This window comes from Oreochromis niloticus, linkage group LG16, assembly GCF_001858045.2.
Source record: "Oreochromis niloticus isolate F11D_XX linkage group LG16, O_niloticus_UMD_NMBU, whole genome shotgun sequence".
Taxonomy (NCBI): Eukaryota; Metazoa; Chordata; class Actinopteri; order Cichliformes; family Cichlidae; genus Oreochromis; species Oreochromis niloticus.
Genome location: NC_031987.2, coordinates 10,383,472 through 10,404,213, shown reverse-complemented (window position 1 = coordinate 10,404,213; position 20,742 = coordinate 10,383,472). Strand labels below are relative to the sequence as shown.

General features: G+C 40.8%; 2 protein-coding genes across 2 annotated transcripts in view; both read right to left on the bottom strand.

Annotated features, from left to right (window-relative positions):
- Window positions 1–20,742, bottom strand: part of LOC106097784 (serine/threonine-protein kinase pim-1) — a 459,832-nt gene that overhangs the window by 38,343 nt on the left and 400,747 nt on the right. The window lies entirely within an intron of this gene.
- pnkd (PNKD metallo-beta-lactamase domain containing) lies at window positions 3,301–20,733 on the bottom strand. Its single transcript, XM_003445399.4, has 9 exons — window positions 20,508–20,733; window positions 20,004–20,119; window positions 19,686–19,798; window positions 18,840–18,898; window positions 17,803–17,895; window positions 17,250–17,413; window positions 9,454–9,540; window positions 9,108–9,223; window positions 3,301–4,722 (listed from the first exon to the last, which is right to left on the bottom strand). The coding sequence occupies exons 1-9, from the start codon at window positions 20,660–20,662 to the stop codon at window positions 4,549–4,551; spliced, it is 1,077 nt and encodes a 358-aa protein (XP_003445447.1). The 5' UTR covers window positions 20,663–20,733; the 3' UTR covers window positions 3,301–4,548.

Below are 20,742 nucleotides of genomic sequence, written 5' to 3'. Positions count from 1 at the left end.
TTTTAAGTAGCATACTTCTTCTAGGTGCTTCCTTTAGAGGTCGTCACAGTGGATCTTCCTCCATCTCGAGCATCCACTTTTATCACACCAAATCTCTGCATGTCCTTCAGTACATCCATGAACCTTTTCTATGGTCTTCCTTTTTTCCTCCTGCCTGGCAGCACAATTTAAAACACTCTTTGTCCAGTATATATCCCATCTCCCTCCTCTACCCATGTCCAAACCACTTCAGTCTTGTCTCTCTTAACTTTGTCTCCAGACCACTCAGCCTGAGCTGTCTCTTTGATGTATTCATTTCTAATGTATTTCATTGTGGTCACTCCCAGTGAAAAACATTGCATCTGTAAGTGTACAACCTTCAGTTCCACCTCTTGTCAAATCAAACATCATAACATTTTTTTTTTTAAAGCTAAGTGCTTTCGATCTAACTTTCACATTCCAACTTGGTATTCAGTATCTTGCCCATGGATACTTTGGCATGCAGACTGGATCAGCCACCCTTCAAACAGCCACCCTTTGATCAAGTCATTGAACTACCAACCTCCTGATTAGCAGATAACATGTTCTACGTCCTGAGCTAAACCCCATACCACATTATACGATATGTAGTCTTGAAGGGTTTAGCAACCATGTTGTGAAAACATTCTAAATTACCTTCTTTAGTGAGAAAATAAGATTATGAAGACCTGGGCCTGATATATCTTTGATTACTGCAGTAGATAGATAGAGCAGTCATTAAGTGATACCTGTTCTATTTGTAACTAATTATCAATAAAACTAACATCAAAGAGAGAAGAGAAGAGAAGAGAAGAGAAGAGAAGAGAAGAGAAGAGAAGAGAAGAGAAGAGCTCTTAAAGGTAGAACTTTATTTGCCCTGAAATAAAAAATTTCAGGCCTGAAACATAAAAACCTTCGATAATAATTATACAGGCTTTGTGCATGGGTCACTAACACCACTGCACCCTTAAGAAAACCAACAAAACATGCCTGTTATGGTCCTTTTGTAAACATCAATCAAACCATGTAATGCACATTTACAACTGGGTCACAAAGGAAAAACCCATAAAACCATATAAAGTGTCTTAGTATGGTCTCAGCAGGATCAACGCAAAGCCGTCCTTAAAAAAGATATTCTGTCATTCACTGTTTTGATGATGGTGAGAGAGATTTGCTAATATAAAATCTACAGGGTTTAAACTGGGCTGAGATGTACTGACTACAAAGGACGCGTCATTTTCATACACCACAAACCTTATGGATGGAGGGAACTGTAATCCTGAAAGAGATCACTCCCATCAGGATAGATGGGATCAAGGTGATCTGTCAGAATAACTCTATTCACAGTGAACCCAACATAAAAGGAGACTGGCTGGCAGGCAGGTTTTTCCTTTGATTGTGTGATAAACTCCCACAATATTAACTGATTATACATAATCCTAAACCTGTAATGTGCCACAGTTTACCACTTCTCACTTGCACTGTATTATAGCTCTTGTTTTAATTCTAATAAATCCAGTTCTACCTTTGTAAAAAACAAAAAACAAACAGGGTATAAAATCTGGTTATTACAAAAACTACTGGATTGTAATCCTACAGCCTGCTGTAATATTTTATTACTGTTCGTCTATTCCTTTTTTAGAACATCTCTTGCATCCACACAAAGTAGGTTATTCCCTTATTTCAGTTGAGGGAAGTTCTAGCAGTGGGGAAAATATCTCAGCTGTCAGTTCTGAATGCTTGCAAAGACAACACTTACACAGCTCTAATAGAAGAGTTTACTTTCATGCTTACTCATTAAAACATAACCTGAAGTAAAACAGTCTCCCATGTGGTAGTATTCATAACTCAAACATATGCAAATAAGGTGCGAGTCTGCATCAAACAAACAGAATAACATTTTAGTCAACAATCACCAAGGGACAAGGTGCTCTGGTACAGGCTTTTCTGGAGGAGCAACACAGAAATCTGAAGCGCTTTCAAACCCCCTCAAAAGTTTAAAGATTTATTTCTTTTTCATTTTGGCCCTCTGCACATAGACAGAAACTGCGTTATACTTCCTTTGTATAAAAAAAAAAACAACAGAAAGAAGGAAAACAAAATGTGCAAAAGAGGACTGTTTTCTCCACTGTATTGTCACATTTTTTGCTATCAAATGTTCTTATAAAATCCTAATCTAGTCAAATCCCTTATGAAATTTCATGTTTAAATTCCAGCAAGATTAGATCATAAAAACTGTACGTCAAAGTTTCTTTTTAGCTCAGCTGCTGTAACACACCTGTTTTTGTGCACAATTTTAAATAAGTCCGAATTAACATCAGTTTTAGGCTAATTTGTTTTTACAAACAACCAACATGAGGACCAAAAGATGCTTGGCAATCTTTGCATAATGTCTTAGACCCGATTCACTATTTAAATGTGAACTTCAGTGGCATGAAAATACTGAATCTATGGAGAAGAGCTGGTAGAACTGGAAAAAACTCACTTTATCGATGGGTACAGTCACGTGACTTTCCACTCACAGTCACAGACTTTAAAATGCTAAAGACTGTGAGGAGTGACCATGTGACCAGACCGTGACTGTAGCTGCTCTAGTAATAACATGAAATATCTATGAATATGGGAGTAAAACAATGGGACGATTCCTGCCACTATCACGACCAATAAGGATCATTGCGGTCTAACGGGATACGAGTGGTATGCAACACATGTGGCAAAGCAATACTTTCAAACTTTCACAACACTTGGCCCTTCATGAAGTTCATGAACACGTTAATGACTGATAAATATGATTTAAATTGATTACTGTTCAAGACATCAGAAGCAAACATATTATGAGACTGGAAGAAGTATGCATGAAGGTTATACTGTGAACATGGACAAGTGCCTATAAAAATGATAAAAGTGTCCTTGAGCACAATTTTGGTGAAGACCCATTAGATGATTATTGTGGGTAAGTTTGATTAAATTCTGATCAATACTATAGAAGTAGTAATTATTGTGACTTGTGGAAGGACAGTCCTTTGGCAAGATGAGCTAATAGCAGAGCGATGACAGTTTGACTACGAGAGAGACGCGATAAAGGGGAAGCTTAATAAGTTTGGGTCTGTTTTCTGAACATGAAGCAATCCAAAAAAGCAACAATTTAGCAGAAGCTGAGAGTAGTCACATCATGAAAATCATCCGATACAGTTAAAACGAACGAACGAACGAACGAACAAACAAACAAACGAACAACCAAACAAACAAACGAACAACCCAACAAACCAAAACAAGAAAAGAAAAGAAAAAAAAAAAGATAAATTTTGCATTCCAAAGGTTTTAATTGGTCAAAAACACCAAAACAAAAAACAATATTTATTTTGCCACAGTCACATTATAAATGCAGTCTTAATTCAACCGTCCCTTCAACATGAATTCAGTCATGTCTTATTACAGTTAAGTACCAGTTAGATCCTTCACATATTTTGTAGTTCACATTCAGGGAGTGAACAAATTTAAAATGATAACAAGAAGTTCACAAAAAATCATTTGCTCACAGGCACAATAGAGATCTGTTCAAGAAAATATACATTTTTGTCTTTGGCCCACTTGTTTACGTTCTTCACATCAATTATAACATGAACTATAATGTATGAATTCTTGAGGAAATCAAACCAAAAAAAAATAAAAAAAATAAAAAACTAACAGTACAAGTAGCCCAAACACAACCATTGCAAAGAATGAATGTTTGTTTAAGTCAAACTAAAAAAAAAAATCAGCATTAATAAACTGATTTATTATTAAAAAAAATTAATGTACAGACTTTTTTTTTGTCACATTGTGCTCACTTTGACACAAGGTACCAGCAGCAAAGTGCCTTTGCGATTTATTAAATGAATCCTAGCATTAATTTGGAGAATATGTTGAAATCACAATATCAAATACTCCCAGTCAAATACTCAAATCCCAAACTGTCAGTCTTTGGGGAGAACATAATTACCCTTCAGCATCACTGTAAGTCTGAAACCAGGGTAACAAATACAGCGTGTGTACCAAAGATTGTCTCAGAAACCTTTTAAATACAATTTGTTACTTGTTCTAAAAACTACTATTGAGTAAACAAATCAGTACCTAACATGTTAACGGTTCAGTGTAGTGCATTGTTATCACCCTGTGTTTCAAAAAAACCTCAATAAGAAAAAAATGTCTATGCTCTAGTAATGCAAAACAATATTATTTACATCCTATGTTAAAAGTAAAGACAAAAGCACTGCTCTTCTCATGAACAAAAAAATGACTGTAGTTTACAGCATTTGGAGAGGTAACAGAACTATTAATGAGTATTATGTAATAACGAAGTTGTGGTTACCATCCTGGCTACAGGGCTACAGGTCAGAAACTACTTAATGCCCCTTAATATTGAGAGAATAGATCAAACTGTTTCTACAGTACCTTTAGAGATCAGTTTATTATTAGCTTTCACCTGCAAATAGCTGCTTTTGTACCAATGCCTGGTGCAGCTGAGCTCAATCTGCTGTTCCCTAAAGTTTAGTGGATGTCTTGGTAGTACTATCTCCTGTTGTAGAGGTCTTTGCGTTTTCGCAGTTCCTCCAGCACCCTTGCCCTAAACTGGGTCCAGTCTTCTTCCTGGAATTGCTGGACACCCAGAGCCAGGTGGAGCTCTGCAGAGTGGCTGCGCAGAAAAGGATTGTACTGCTTCTCATCTCCAATCGTGGAGGGACACTGGAAATAAAGAGCACGTCAAAACGCAGCTCATCTCAAAGGCTCTTGATTAAACAGTGTCAATCATTTGCAGAAAGATTAAAAATAAATAAATCAGCTGATAAGGCCTTCTATCATAGAAGATAAAACAAGTGATTTCTGTTACTCTCTTCCCCATCACAAAACAGGAAATGCATTTCTGCAGATGGCATCACCGTGAGTATTAAGAAACACAGCAGCTAATTTGTTACCAGGATACACTGACGTTAATTTGGCAATAAACCTAAATAAAGCAGACATGTATCACAACAGGAAAAGCTCAAGCTGGATTCCTAGACATCTGCTTCCATTTTGCAACATCACGGCACAAAGGGATGCTTGAATAAAACTCGGTTAATTGTTAATAATGCTTGGTTTGTTCCTACTGTGACAAGCCAAAAACAATCTGTTAAGTCAGACTTTCTATCCCTTACCAATAACAGTTTAAAATCCGCCAATGAGATCTGGAATTAGCAAATGCATCAACCTTAATTTGAAAATCCTAGATGCTTTTCAGGAAAGGTCACCTTTGACTTTGAGGTCAAGATCTCCAGGATTTAAACCTGTCCAAGACTTTTAGTAGCTGCACCTATGGCATGAAGCTGAGAATCCTAGGTGACTTCCTTCTTGAGTTATTGTGCTCACAAGATATTTAGAAAACTTGACCTCTGACCTTGACCTTGAGGTCGAGGTAACTGATATTCTTGTCCGAGATTTTGAGTAGATGCACCTGTGGTATCAATTTTAAAATCCTACTTTACTCGTTCTTAAGTTCTCACATTCGCAAACTTGGGTGTCCACGCCGCATGGCATTTAGTTTTTATTCAAAGGACCTGCTTAACCGAGTGAGTCACAGCAGTGTATGGGCAGAAATCTGTGCCATCAGAAACTGAATTTGAATAAGTTAAATTTGAATTTGAATTACTCGGATTGAATCTGAATTGTAACTTGAATGAAAGCTTTTGAAAACTGAATTTGAATTAGTCTAATTTGAAATTGAATTTATGGTTTGAAAATGAATTGATTTGCTTTGAAACTGCATTTTATCCTTTAAAAATTCAGCTCTCGAATAATTTCAGATTCACTTCTCACCGTTCAGTTTCAGTTCTACAATTCAATTTCAGTTCCAAAATTCAGTTTTTTGGGACTTACATCCGGTTCCGGTTCAAGCGCAGATTAATAGAACTACAGACTGATAGCGTTACTGACGGAATCTACAGCGTCTTGAGCTGAATTAAGACTTCAGAAGTCATTCGTCACGTCGAATGACCAGCGGATAAACTCTCAGGTTGGTAATAAATGTATTACATGTATAAGAACAAGCGTCATGTTAACAAATGATAGCCGTACAGTAACTTTTATGCTTATTGTAGCTGTTAGCTAAAAACGCTAATTTAGCTAGTTTGCCCTGGATTCAGCTTTGACAAACAAATATGATCGACTGTTTCTAGTAGAATTCCAAAGTTGTCATCTTGTACCCTGTCAGAGCCCTGTATGCTTGCAGAGACCCCTACAGTAGGGAAACATGCAAAACGCTGTCCAAACCTTTGTATTTGAGCTTTATTTATGTCTTACACAGCATCCCAACTCTTTAGCGAACTTAATAACTTTAGCTAAAGTGAATAGTTAGTCTTATTCATTAGTGCAGCGTTACTGGATCACCTCTGTTTGAAGTGATATAATATTATATACAACTATCACTGAAACAGCAAACTTTGTAAATAAACAAACAACACTTCTCATTCTCTAAACGTTTGGCCACAGCTGTGAATTACACTATCAGTGCTTGTTCACTCTTGACAATAATTACATTTCTAAATTCTCTTTGTGCATTTACAGGTAAACAATATCTAATATTTTATCTAAATGACTGCTTTGTCTTTGAAAAGGTGAAGAGCCTGAGGCCGGTGACAGTCCAGTTCTACTCTAAGTACATCCTTACGGTGGCTCACAGGACAAGGCCACATTCCTGTCCTGCCAGAAGAGAAGAGAAACTTCAGTCTTCATGAAGTTCAACCACACCTGTCATATGGAATATGACAGGGGTCTCAAACTCCAGTCCTCGAGGGCCGGTTTCATGCAACTTTTCCATGCCCTCGAGGACTGGAGTTTGAGACCCCTGCTGTATGGTGTTCATGCAGTTTTCTACCCCACAGTTACAGCATGTCTGACTGCCTGTTCAGCATATGCAAAAATATATGATGAGTTTAAGCATGTGATGACAAAGGCCTTCCATTATGGTGTTTGTCATCACATGTCACAGACATCTGGATGATCATTTGGAATAAACAAAAAAACAAAAAACTTGTTACTTCATCTTTTATCTTTATTATTATTATTATTGTTATTATTTTACATTTTTCATTGTTAGGCATTGGGTTTATTTGTAGTAGTCCTTTCCAGCTTCTCTCCCTCTTCCATGTTACTGTGTCAGCTTGTCAGCATCTATTTGGGGTTGGGAGTGGAACAGGAAGTAAGGAACAGAAAGTGCCATTTAAACCAGGAGAGGTTCTTATATTTCAGAAGAAGGGATTAATTCAAAAGAAATGACCTCAATGCCATATTTTATTTAGGAACCCTAGAGAGCACTTTGCAAAATAACACATTCTTATAATTTCACCCTCAGATGAGCCAAGCTACGACTGTCAGGGAAGGTGATGTAGGTACAGAGCATGTGAGAGTGGTTAAGTTAATGTCTCTTGTCTAGATGAAGGCACTGGAGGGATCAATGGCACGGCGTAGAGATTCAGTATCTTCAGTCTTCAGTGGACACTCCATTTCTGGCACAAAACACCTGTAAAAGATGGTCGATTTAGGAGGTGACCCGACAACTTCAGCCTGTCAAACATAGCAATGGAGCAGTATGTTTAAAAAAAAAAAAATCTAATTAAGCATGCACTCAGTACCCTAAGAATTATTATGATAGTTAAACACAGTGATAGTTGTATATCATATTATATCACTTCAAACAGAGGTGATCCAGTAACGCTGCACTAATGAATAAGACTAACTATTCACTTTAGCTAAAGTTATTAAGTTAGCTAAAGAGTTGGGATGCTGTGTAAGACATAAATAAAGCTCAAATACAAAGGTTTGGACAGCGTTTTGCATGTTTCCCTACTGTAGGGGTCTCTGCAAGCATACAGGGCTCTGACAGGGTACAAGATGACAACTTTGGAATTCTACTAGAAACAGTCGATCATATTTGTTTGTCAAAGCTGAATCCAGGGCAAACTAGGCTAAATTAGCGTTTTTAGCTAGCAGCTACAATAAGCATAAAGGTTACTGTACGGCTATCATTTGTTAACATGACGCTTGTTCTTATACATGTAATACATTTATTACCAACCTGAGAGTTTATCCGCTGGTCATTCGACGTGACGAATGACTTCTGAAGTCTTAATTCAGCTCAAGACGCTGTAGATTCCGTCAGTAACGCTATCAGTCTGTAGTTCTATTAATCTGCGCTTGAACCGGAACCGGATGTAAGTCCCAAAGAACTGAATTTTGGAACTGAAATTGAATTGTAGAACTGAAACTGAATGGTGAGAAGTGAATCTGAAATTATTCGAGAGCTGAATTTTTAAAGGATAAAATGCAGTTTCAAAGCAAATCAATTCATTTTCAAACCATAAATTCAATTTCAAATTAGACTAATTCAAATTCAGTTTTCAAAAGCTTTCATTCAAGTTACAATTCAGATTCAATCCGAGTAATTCAAATTCAAATTTAACATATTCAAATTCAGTTTCTGATGGCACAGATTTCTGCCCATAGCAGTGCCACAGCTGCTGATACATTTGGTCAAATACAGATACAGTGTTTCAGAAGTTTAAGTCATCACCTTCAGGCAGCTCTGCTATAAGTAAAACTTTACAGTTTTCATGCATGTTTCTTTTAGTGTACTATATATCTGATCTTTTTAATAAATAATACTCAAAGATCAAACTCAGGAGACATAAATAAGAAAAAGACTACGTGTGAAATCTGAAATTAGCCAAAACATGCAGACTGCAGAGGAAACGTTATAGTCATTCAATAAGTTTTGGGAGTGGAAATCATCAACTGGAAGCTCCAATCTTGTGAAACTGCCTTTAGAGGCATGTATTGATAACAGATAAAAAACTAATCTAAATTCAGGATGGGCACTTCACTGAACAGCAAACCTTTGCTCTGCTGCAGACTATATCACAGATGGACTCGACTGAGCCTGGAAGAGGGGAAAGCGAGAGGGCGGTGTGCACTCAAGAGTGCTGTCAGCACGTACGCTGTACGCAACTGATAAGCCCTTATTTCAGGTGTTGGACAACATGAATCCTGGGATGGCTCGCTTGAGAGGCATAACAATGGTGATACATCATTCTCACCGTGCACAGCTTCTGGCCTCGCTGCTGCAGCACCCACTGATATTTGTTTTCCCTGGCTGTGTTGTGCGGCTCAACCTCAGCAGCAAACAGCAGGTTGTCTTCTGCATACTCATGACCTGCGGGACAGCCAGTGGACACACAAGAAAAATATCACAGGCACATGTATAACCATACTTAAAAGCCTACAAACCAAAGAATTCCCTATGCAACCTGTTCTTATGGTTTGGCTGTATATAGATAAAACACTCTTTTTTAAAAGCAAAGACATTAAAACCACAACTTCATCCGCAGCACACAAACATCATTTTTTTGACACTGAATCAGACAACTGAAAAGATTCTCCTACCAGGCCATAAAAGAGTATCATCAGTCAAGGAGCCAACTGTGTCCAGAGATGACAGCATTGTTGTTGCACTGCCTTCAAACATTCTCCCTAGAAACAATAAAGACAGGTTAACAAAGAGATTCCAATTTCCAAACAGGGTTCCTGAAGCATTCATATGGTCTAATCTTTAGTATTACCAGGATATTTTCATTACTGCTAGAGTTAGATTTTTAAATTGGTTAGTTGGAAGATAAAAATGTCCAATTTGTCAAAGATCATGAGGATGACCACTGGCTATTAAGACACAAACTACTGTACAAACTCTGTATAATACTTTCAGCTTCTCTCTTATTTCCCAAAGGGGTCATCACATCAGATGGATCCACACGTAGATTTTACCCAGGGCTGGGTATGTGTCTCCTGCTGGTCTCAATATTTGGTGCATAAAGCAAATGTATTAATTGCTAAACCAGGCAGCCACTAAATTGCTATACAAAATCTATTGTATATTAAAGAACATGTTAAAAAAAAGCCATTGGCATTACAAGGTAACCAAAACAGGCCACTAAATATACAATATTATAATTAAGTATATATTTGAAGTACTTTTTGACGCAACTCATTAAATTATTTCACGTCTTGTAACGTGCGGTGGAGATGAAGTCAGCCGCGGAGGTGTGCAGGTGGATAGCGAATGAGCAACAGCTTCTGACTTTCCAAAAGTACTCATTTATTTACAATATCAAAAATAAAAATGCCACCTCTACCACACATTACTAAAGAGCACACTAGTCCGCGTACACACGGGAGCATCCATTACAGGGAGAGTGCGAAGAAGAACAAAAAGGGGGTGACACACCAGTCATGAGACAGGTGGCGCCGCCATGTGGTGATACACTGCATTACAACAGCAACTGTTACATAGTCCCCCCTGGTGAGAAAAAGGCTGTCCTCAGCCGTACACAGCTGAAAAAGCACACACCACACTTAACAGTACCCTATACATAGAGGTTACAGCTAAGATTGGCGCACACACACAGGGCAAAAGACCATTTAAAAATTAATTTGGTGAAAGCAAGATGAATATGTACAGTGGAAAATCATTTTTCCTTTTTTTTTTTTTTTGCACTTTTTTCAAGTAAATGCCAAGAATGAACCTTAACTCAATAAAGAGCCATAAAACCGGATTAAGTAGAGCAAACAGAAACAGCTACATAGCATGACTCAAAATAGCAACGCAACAAGACAGCATCAAACAGGTTTAACCAAAACATTTCACTTCAGATCAAGCCTGGTTGTGTGAAAATCATTAGTCCATCTTTTGTTGTTCCAGCCAGACGTAATTCTGGGGCAACGTCTGGGCCTGAGATTGTAATGTCCACCAGCAGCTGGGTGCTGAACAGACCTGGGTGAAAGACTGTCTGAAACAGCGCCCACACCAGAAGAAGAGTCAATGTCCGGTAAATCAAAGGGGAATGGCTCAGAGTCAATGTCAGTGTCTGCAGGGGGGCCAGGGTGGGCCTGAGAGTCAGAGTTCAGATCCTCTGCGGTCTCTCTCCCAGCAGGCGATGAAACAGAATGTTCTTTGGAAGTGAGAGAGTCCCAGGTATGGAACGGTTGCATGTTCACAACATGATAAACACCTGCATCCACACCGGAGTCCACCCAAGTGAGCCTGTAATTAACATCACTGAGTCTCTGAGATACACACAATGGTCCCTCAAACAGTGGTGCAAGTTTAGCAGTAAAGTTAGACTGAGCGTCCGACCTGGGGTGCGTCTTAACTCTCACAAGGTCACCAACACGAAACGTGGCATGTCGATGTCTCAAGTCATAGTAATGTTTTTGTCTGTCATGGCTATAGTCCAGAGCTGCTTTGGCGTGGTCGTGAGCTTCCTGTAGGGAGGCTCTCAGAGTCTCAGGGTAAGGTACACCCGGTTCATCAACACCTGCTGTAGAAGGCTGAGTGATAAGGTCAAGCGGGGTGTCTAACTCACGACCATAAAGCATCATGGCAGGAGTCATACCTGTACTGTCATGGGGGGCGGTACGCAGAGCAAAGCAAATCTGAGGGAGAAACTTGTCCCATGATGTGTGTTTATCACCTACATAAGCGCGGATCGCAGTTTTCAGAGTCCGGTTGACACGTTCAGTAGCATTCGTCTGAGGGTGATAAGCCGTAGTTAGTCTGTGCACCGAGCCTAAGGCAGAAACAACATGTTCAAAAAGCTCACTCACAAAAGGAGACCCTCTGTCAGAAATCAGGTAAGTGGGTGTACCATGTCTAGCAAAAATGTCAGTGACAAATTTACCAGCTGCTACCTGAGATGTAGCTTCTTTGACAGCACTGGCTTCAACCCATTTAGTCAAATAGTCAACAAACACGATCAAATATGCATTACCAGCGGGGGTGCGGGGCAGTGGTCCAACAAAATCCACACCAACATACTCCCAGGGTTTCTGGGGGACAATAGGAACCATAAGACCGGCTGCTTTTTTCTGACTTGGCTTGGTGAGTTGGCACACTGAGCATGAAGTCACATAGCGCTTCACATCAGCTGCCATTTTGGGCCAAAAGAACCTAAAGCGCAGTCTAGCCAGTGTCTTAGAAACACCCAAGTGACCTGCTGTGGGGTGGTCATGGTAATAGTCCAGCAAGGTGCCTCTCATGGAAGTAGGGGCAAACAGTTTCAGCTCTTTCAAAGGGTGCAAAGCACATGTGGACTTGGGGTCTCTGTAATACAAAAGAGAGTCATACACGACATACTGTAACAAGGTGGCACTGTCTGAGCTGTTCAGAGAGTCTGCTTCAATGTCTCTGAGGAGTGGACCTGCGACGTGATCATCTAACTGCAGCTGTCTCAATTGTGAACGGTCAGCCAGAATGACGGGGGGCAGAGTACGAATGTCCAGGCTGCCCATGACAGCATGATCTGGTAAAAGATCTGTCGGCCTGTCAGAGGTCAGAGGCAAAGGGTTGCGTGACAGTGCATCGGGAACTTTGTTTTGTGCACCAGGTTTGTGCACTATTGTGAAATCAAAGTCCTGCAAGCGAAGTGACCAGCGGGCGAGTCGGCCCGTTGGGTTTTGACGAGACATGAGCCACCTGAGACTGTTGTGGTCAGTGAAGATAGTAACATGAACACCTTCAACATATGGGCGGAAGTGTTCCAGGGCCCATATCACAGCAAGGCACTCCTTCTCTGAAGTGCAGTAGGGGAGTTCAGCTTTGTGAATGGAGCGACTAGCAAAAGCCACAACATACTCACGACCCTTGTCATCCTTTTGCATCAACACTGCTCCGAGACCAATGTCACATGCATCGGCGTGAATGGAAAAGGGACGGTTGAAGTCTGGAAATGACAGGATCGGGGCTGATGTGACATGGTCTTTCAAAGTGTCCATGGCTCTTTGACAGCTGTCGTCCCAGTGGAAGGCATTGTCCTTTCTGGTGATGGCGTGAAGAGGTTCGGCATGGCGGGCGTAATTCTGAATGAAGCGCCGATAATAGCCAGTCAGGCCAAGGAACTGACGGACGTGTTTCACTGAGGTCGGGGTATCAAACTCCTTAACCGCCTTTACTTTGTCTGGATCGGGTTTAACACCTGATGATGTGATGCGGTACCCGAGAAAGGTGAATTCATCAAGGCAGAATTGGCACTTTTTGAGCTTCAATGACAAGCCAGCAGCCTGGAGTCTGCCCAGCACCTCCTCAAGATCCACCAAGTGCTGTTCAAAGGTAGGTGAGGCGATAACAATGTCATCCAGGTAGACTGCGCACGTTTTGTAAATGAGGCCAGCAAGCACAGAGTTCATGAGCCTCTGAAAAGTTGCAGGCGCGTTGCAGAGCCCAAAGGGCAGCACCCGGAACTGGAAGAGACCGCAGTGAGAGATGAAGGCAGTTTTAGGCTTGGAGTCTTCTGCTACAGCAACCTGCCAATAGCCTCGCGCTAAGTCCAATGTCGTGACAAACTTTCCCCGCGCCAGAAAGTCCAAAGACTCATCCACACGAGGCAGGGGATAAGAGTCTTTTCGGGTAACTTGGTTGAGCCCTCGAAAGTCCACACAAAACCTTGGTTCCGCGGCCGCTCTATTGACAATGACTACAGGAGCTGCCCAAGGGCTTGTGGAAGGTTCAATGATGTTGTCCTTCAACATTTGTTGCACTTGTTCTTCAATCACACGTTTCTTAGCAGGTGACGTGCGATAGGGTGGGAGATTGACAGGTGTTGCATTGCCAGTCTCTATGGCGTGCTCAGTGAGAGCCGTTCGACCAAGATGACCATCAAACAAGGAGCTAAACTTGCTTAGCAGATTGAGTAAAGCATCCTTGTTGTTCTCTGAGAGGCTTGCTTCAGACAGTTTGGCTGTTAAGTCTGAGCGAATCAAGTCCAAAGACATCAGTGCTCCAGGCGAATGCGAGTAATCATTTGGAAGGTCCTCTTCATCGTCTGCGAGTGGGCAGGGGATGTCCTCAATGCAGACTGTTCTAGTGGGAATGTGAATAGAAACAGAAGCTCTTGCCATAAAATCCATTCCCAGAATGAAAGGAGAAGACAAATCCGGTATTATTGCAAAACGCTGGTAAAAGTTCTTGTTCATGAATCCAATATTGAGCCAAATAACACCCTCAGGGATGCAGGGAGCATTATTGGCGAGGTTAACTGCAGGACCATTCCACTCACTTGTGTTTCTAGGGTAAGAGTCATTTACTTGAATGAGATCTGGTCGTACAGCTGAGAGGGAAGCGCCCGTGTCGAGGGTAGCATCCACAGATGAAGCATTGAAGTTCACTTTCGTTCTTAGTGGGGTATTCCAGTGGACTTGTGAAAAATTGTCTTCCAAGTGTCCAAGACTGTGTCCACCCTGCAGTGAATGGGGCATGTGAGGCTCCGTTAGTAACTGGGGGAAGGTTGGCCTCTGTGAAATGTCCTCCCCCCCTTGGAGTTTCCCGACTGCTTGTATTGCGGCTGGGATGCAGTGCTGCTTAATTCCAACCTTTCGTGGCCTGGGTCAGAGGGGCCAGGCGCCGGCAATGGCTGGACCGGGCCATGCCTAGCGGAGTTTGAGGGTCGTTGTGGCAAATGAGGTTGGGTGTTACAGTTTGGGCAGGTGCGTGTAGTGAACCCTGGCTGGGAGCATTTGAAGCAGTAAGGTTCAGGCTTATAGTTTTCTTTGCCACACGAAGGAGGCTGTGGTCTATGTGGTCCAAGCACTGAGTGAAGCTCATGAGCACGCAGCAGCAGGTCCATTACAGAAGTGACATCAGCGCCGTACAGGGCAACTCTGTATTTTTCAAGAGCATGTTTACTAATTAGGTCGATTCTGTCTTTTTCAGGTGGAGGGCTCTTTAGTTTGTCAAACTCGCTCAACATGTGGGCAACAAAGGTTGGGAGCGGTTCGTCCGGAGCCTGAACACGATCCAATATCCCTCTCAGGATGCGTTCTTGGCTGTCGGAGGGCAGAAAAACTGTCTTAAACAGTTGACAGAATTGAGCCCATGACGTGATGTGGGAGCTCAATGCCTTGAACCATTTCCCGGGCTCTTTTGCAAGAAAGTGTGGCAGTTCGTTTAGCAATTGCCCATCGGTTAGGTTTAATGAGGCTTTGTATGTGCCAACTGCATTTAACCAGTCCTCAGGTTGCACTTTGTCATCCCCAGCATACACAGGAGGCTCCAGTTTGGCGTGATGTAAAGCTGCCGCAATCACTCTGGAAGTGCTGCTGAGCTCGAGTGAGTGAGATGGGAGGAAAGGATTTGTAGGTTGAAATGGGTTGCTGGGCAGGAACGGATTGGTACTGTTGGTGGGTTCAGTTTTGTCCCTCGCAGGAACATGAGGTGTCGATGTGGCCACTGGGAAAACAGGAGACTGTGGGACTGCGGGAGGGAGAGAGTTCCCCGTTGTGAGTTGGTCCCACTGCTTTAGTAAACTCTGCTGTATGTTCAGTGACTCACGTAAACAATCACTAAGCCTATTCACCTCAGTTCTTAACTCCACCACTTGTTCACTAAGGCTAGGAGTCACATTTTCAACTATCTGGCACATTGGCAATGAGTTAAGTTCCATGTCTGAGTCAGATTCATCCGGGTAGAGTGCCATTGCGATTTCCAAAAAAATTTAAGCTGCTCCAGCACACAGTGCAGTCATTTATATAGCAGTAAAAGAGTCAGTTAGGTCAGACTAGAAAGACAAAACTGCAAAAATGCCGTTCAGGACTAAAATCGGAAAAACCACATATGAAAACGTCACCCAACAACTAAAATTTGACTGAAGTGATCACAACCATGTTATTACAATAGCATGTCTGCAACACTAGAGCTCAATGCAAGATTAGTTTTAAATCGTTTCGTTATACTGAGCCGAAGACCAGCACTAACAGTTGTAGTCGGCCAAGTTATCACTTACATGCGCTACAGTCCGTCTAGTCTCAGCAGAGGGAAGGGGAATGAAAGGCCAGCAGAAATGTTCATGTCCAGGCTCCCCACAGAAGAATTAATCCTTAGAAGACGAAACCAACAGCATGTCCAAATAACAGATCCACAGAGTCCATACACGACACGGAGTCAGCTTCTCTCTTTTTCCTTCTTTTCAAGCGGAGCAGCGGCACACCGCGGTATCCAGAGATTAGTCGGGTCCCACCTGAGCTGAGGCTGCGGCCATGGCTGGGGAAAACGTCGGAGCGTCCGCAAAAGGGAGAAGATTTCCGAGACAGTTCACGTGTTAGAAGAGAAGAATCCTCGGCGGGATACAAAAATCGTCTGAAGTCCAAGGGAAAAAGTTCGGGCGCCAGTTGTAACGTGCGGTGGAGATGAAGTCAGCCGCGGAGGTGTGCAGGTGGATAGCGAATGAGCAACAGCTTCTGACTTTCCAAAAGTACTCATTTATTTACAATATCAAAAATAAAAATGCCACCTCTACCACACATTACTAAAGAGCACACTAGTCCGCGTACACACGGGAGCATCCATTACAGGGAGAGTGCGAAGAAGAACAAAAAGGGGGTGACACACCAGTCATGAGACAGGTGGCGCCGCCATGTGGTGATACACTGCATTACAACAGCAACTGTTACAGTCTTATCAAACAAAAACTATGTTACATTAAGTTATGCAAGGGAAATTTAATCAGCATTTCCAGTGAAATATGAAAAGGTGTAATTTGCATGCAGCAGTATTCAGTTAAGATGGTGCTGACTTGCATTAGCAATGTTAAACTTGCATCTAAATGAGGTAATCTGCATGTGAACCGATAATGACAGATATGAATGCAGAAAAGGCATCAGGTCAAAGGTCCTTTTTATAATTGCACTGATTGAAACACTGATGACACATAGTGTTTTTATATATATCACATAGAACAATTAAGTCAAAATCACTCTTCCTTTGTATCACACTTAAGCTTTCTAGCTGACCTTGAGCTATTATTATGTGTTTAGACTCATCAGGTTCTCAGATTTCAGCATTTTTACAGTATAGAAAAAAAAGCCTACAAAAACTCTAAAAATGCCACACCAGTGTTTTTTTAAGTTGCATTTACTCAAGCATAACATACTTTGATTATCAAATGGCCAGGAATAAGAGGGCACTGCATAGACTTCTGTTAAGGTAACACGTGCAGACAAATTGTGCTTGCATGCATAGTCACTCCCTGTAGAGAACAATTTTGAGCCAGTAAAACCCAGAGCTTGCGTTACATGTAGAATGACTCCACATTAAACAAACTATTTCATCCTGCATTTTCAGTAACTCTGAAAAAAAAAGGAAGCAAACAACAACTAGAATAATCCTTCTTGATCTGGTTTTCTGCATAACTTACCACATCCTGAGAGAAACACCAGGTCACCAGAGAAGAGGCTGGAGGGGGCACCGACTGTTTGACCATCCAAGAGGTAGATCATGTGGCCTACTGTGTGTCCAGGGGTAAAGAGGGCCTTAAAGTGCATACGCCCAACTGTTACCGAGTCATTGTGTGAAAGCGGGCTGGAAGGAAAAAAAAAAGTAATGAAAAAACCTAAACCAAGAAGTGTGGAGTTGCTGATTTTTACTGAAAATTAAAAGATTAAAAATAACCGAAATAGATGTCTATTTTTGAAATGTACCAGTTGAGCAAAAGGGGCAAAAACTACTACTTTCCCATATTATTTTAATATTATTAGGAAAAAAAATCTTTAGTCTGGTGGTTTGGAAGTCCTAAAATAACCCCTACAACCACTCACACATAACAAGAAAACAGACAGTCACTAGAACCACGATAATTTAGTGTGAAGTCAGCTGCTACGACTACTGACAGAGGGAAGAAAACAGGACTTAGTACAGTAAGAATGATTCAAAGCCAGTCAGTGTGCTATACTGTGCAAGCTGGGACTTACTGCGTGAGGCCGGGAATGTTATCAGCTGCATTTCCATAAACTCGGCATGAGCTGTGCAGCCTTTTCAACCCTTTGTTTCCCCCACTGTGGTCCCTGTACACGGATCACAAAGAAGGTTCACGCAGCAATTTAGACAATATCCACACATTACAGATACAAAGTACCTTTTTTTAAACAGATTGTTTATTTTAATCAAACTGAAGGCAGGACTTTCAAAATGTGGGGAAAATGTCTATACATACAAATGCATGGCATTCTTTTAATCTCCAATATTTAGCTCTAATTCCCTGTGTTACAGATAGGAATCACATTATTATTATACTATACTAATTATTGTATGGTTTTTTAACCTTTTGTGACATGCTGAGTCTTGTATTATAATCACAATAACATATATTTAGATTTTTTTACCTTCAACTGCAAATTATGTTCTCGAAGTTAAACATTTTCAATATCTGTCTTATCCAATAAGATAAAGTTACCTCAGGAATTTTTTGCTACAAAAGCAGATGGTAAAGCACACCAAAACTGTCACTAAGACCTACTATAAATGTTACCAGTGTCATATTGAATGGGGTCAAGTTGGCAATGACATCCAATCTGTTTCTGATATTGCAGCAATTTACTGTGATAAATAGTTAATAGCCACATTAAACTATTATATTTGTACTGATCAACCTTCCTTTTCTAGAATACAATGAGCTGGCAGCCCACTGAGTTTAAGTCCCTTCAAGTTGTAATCATTAATAAAGACTTGTTCAGACTGATGGCAAGATGTTGGCAATCTCTCTGCATTTATACATTTACAATCTCTCTCATAGTAATTCTACTCAGTCCAAGCCAGACTGCATCTGTTTGCAGAAAGGTTGCCTCTTATAAGGTGAGATAAGCCCTCTTGTTCATAGTATTTCCAAAATAAAATATCAATATTTGGTGTCCCTGTATCAATTTAATAATACTATGTAAAATATCACAATACTATGCTGTACAATCTTCCCCCCTACTCCTTTTATACATACAAATTACATGAAACTCACCAGTGCTTGTGTGTACACAGTATTGCTTCTAACATTACTCCTTCTGCCTCGAGGACTGCCTGAAATTAAAAAAAATAAAAATAAATCGGGTGTTGGTAAAACCTTCAGTCAACACTTCAGATTCATGACACATAAAAGCGTTATTATACTTGTGTATTTAATAAGGAGAGATACCATGGATACAAAACACACTCATTCACAACAGCTGGCTACTGACAGTCAACAGCTGCAGCTGAAGTAAAACACATGGTTGTAAGGTAGCAGAAGAATGACAGTGCAGAGATACCAGCTGTAAGAGAGAGAGGCTCTAATGTCATTGAGCCCTACAATTACAATCAAGCTCTCAACAACTCATATTTTTTGTTTACACACCTCATACTTTTATAAATACAGCAATAATTCTATACAGGCTTTCATATATTGTTTGTAACTCACACTATTTATACATTTTAACCCCATCTATGTCCTGTACGTGTTACTAAACTGACTTTGAACTGAATGACAATCATCACACTTTAATAGTATTATTCCAGCTCCCCTAAAAAATGTTACGTTATCTTAAATATCTTAATACTGGATATTATACATTTCATATAATACCTTAAAGGATATTCAGAGTTGTGGTACATATACAAAATAATGCTGAACTAGAAGCAAAGCAATCATGTTTCACTAATATCAGGCAATATCTGGCATGTCCAGACTTCTCTGCAGCAACATGTTCTGAAGAGAAAAAAAACTTTTCCCTTGGAACTAACTACACAGTTACTGATTGCTGTTTTCAGCACAATAGCCTAAATCTATTAACCCATTCAAAGACACATAAGTGACATCAGAGGCACTCACCTGAACTGTCTGAGGGTCTGCAGGGTCTACAACGACTGCGATGCTCGAGGCTCTGTCAATGATAAGGTAGCTGTAGTTGTCAGAGAGCACAGAGATAGGAATTATTTTAACACCTGTGGGCAAGAAAGAAATGACATAATAATTATTCGGTACAACATTAAACACGCACTAATAAAAAATATCCATCTTTAATGAAACAAATGCTAGAATTTTGTATTGATATTAATAACAATTGCTTCTATGGTATGTACAGCGTGTGACAGCAAGGCATTGTCTGGCCCAGTGTCACCCAGTTAAACCAGTAATTGTTGCATATACCACTGAACTCCACGGGATCTGTAGTTGAATGCCCTCCAGGGTAATTTTCACGAGCTTTCCGCATTTGCCGTTTGTAGTACATGTAGCCAAGTCTGGTCTTAGTGTAGAGTGTGTACCTGGGAGACAATTGGAAATGTTATGTCCCGATAGTAAAAGCTGTTAACATCATTAACCCCGCCATGCAGTTACTGTCATTTCTTTGGTTTGTTGAATGAGCACAATTGACGTAACTTAAATGGTTGGTATGCAAACAACGTCTCATAAAATAAAGTTGAAGCCACTGCAGCATATGCTGATGAAAAAAAAAAAGCCATTATCGCGAGAAGAAGAGCCTCACAGCAGAATACCAACAGCTGCACTTTTCACATTGTCTTGTCTAAATTAAATTACGTAGGATAAATCTATGGCACATAAAAATGGCTAGATGTTGCTAAGCTACGCCAAGAGAATCGCCAAGGAAACGACAGAAATCCCTGTCGCCAAGGAAAGTGGCGCCATACTCACGCTATTCGGAACAAGGGCTTCTCCGTTCGGGCCATTATCTTGCTGAACAATTTTCTCCAAAACACCTGTCCTGTCCGTCTGTAGCGAAGGCACAAACAAAAACAGATGAAGGATGAAGTGGCTACCAGTGTTATTATCCAGTCAGGAAGCGCCATAGCCTCTGAGCGGAACGTAATGACGTATCTAGTGACACGTCACAGCAGTCCCCTGGTGTAGAGACTTTTGGGCTCACTAC

Excerpts from the sequence above, each read along its gene's own strand:
- pnkd (XM_003445399.4), bottom strand. The coding sequence starts at position 20,662 with ATGGCGCTTCCTGACTGGATAATAACACTGGTAGCCACTTCATCCTTC. Across the intron at positions 9,541-17,249 it reads GGTGTTTCTCTCAGGATGTG|GGAGAATGTTTGAAGGCAGT; the intron begins GTAAGTTATGCA and ends TATTGTTTCTAG. Across the intron at positions 9,224-9,453 it reads TGATACTCTTTTATGGCCTG|GTCATGAGTATGCAGAAGAC; the intron begins GTAGGAGAATCT and ends GCTGTCCCGCAG.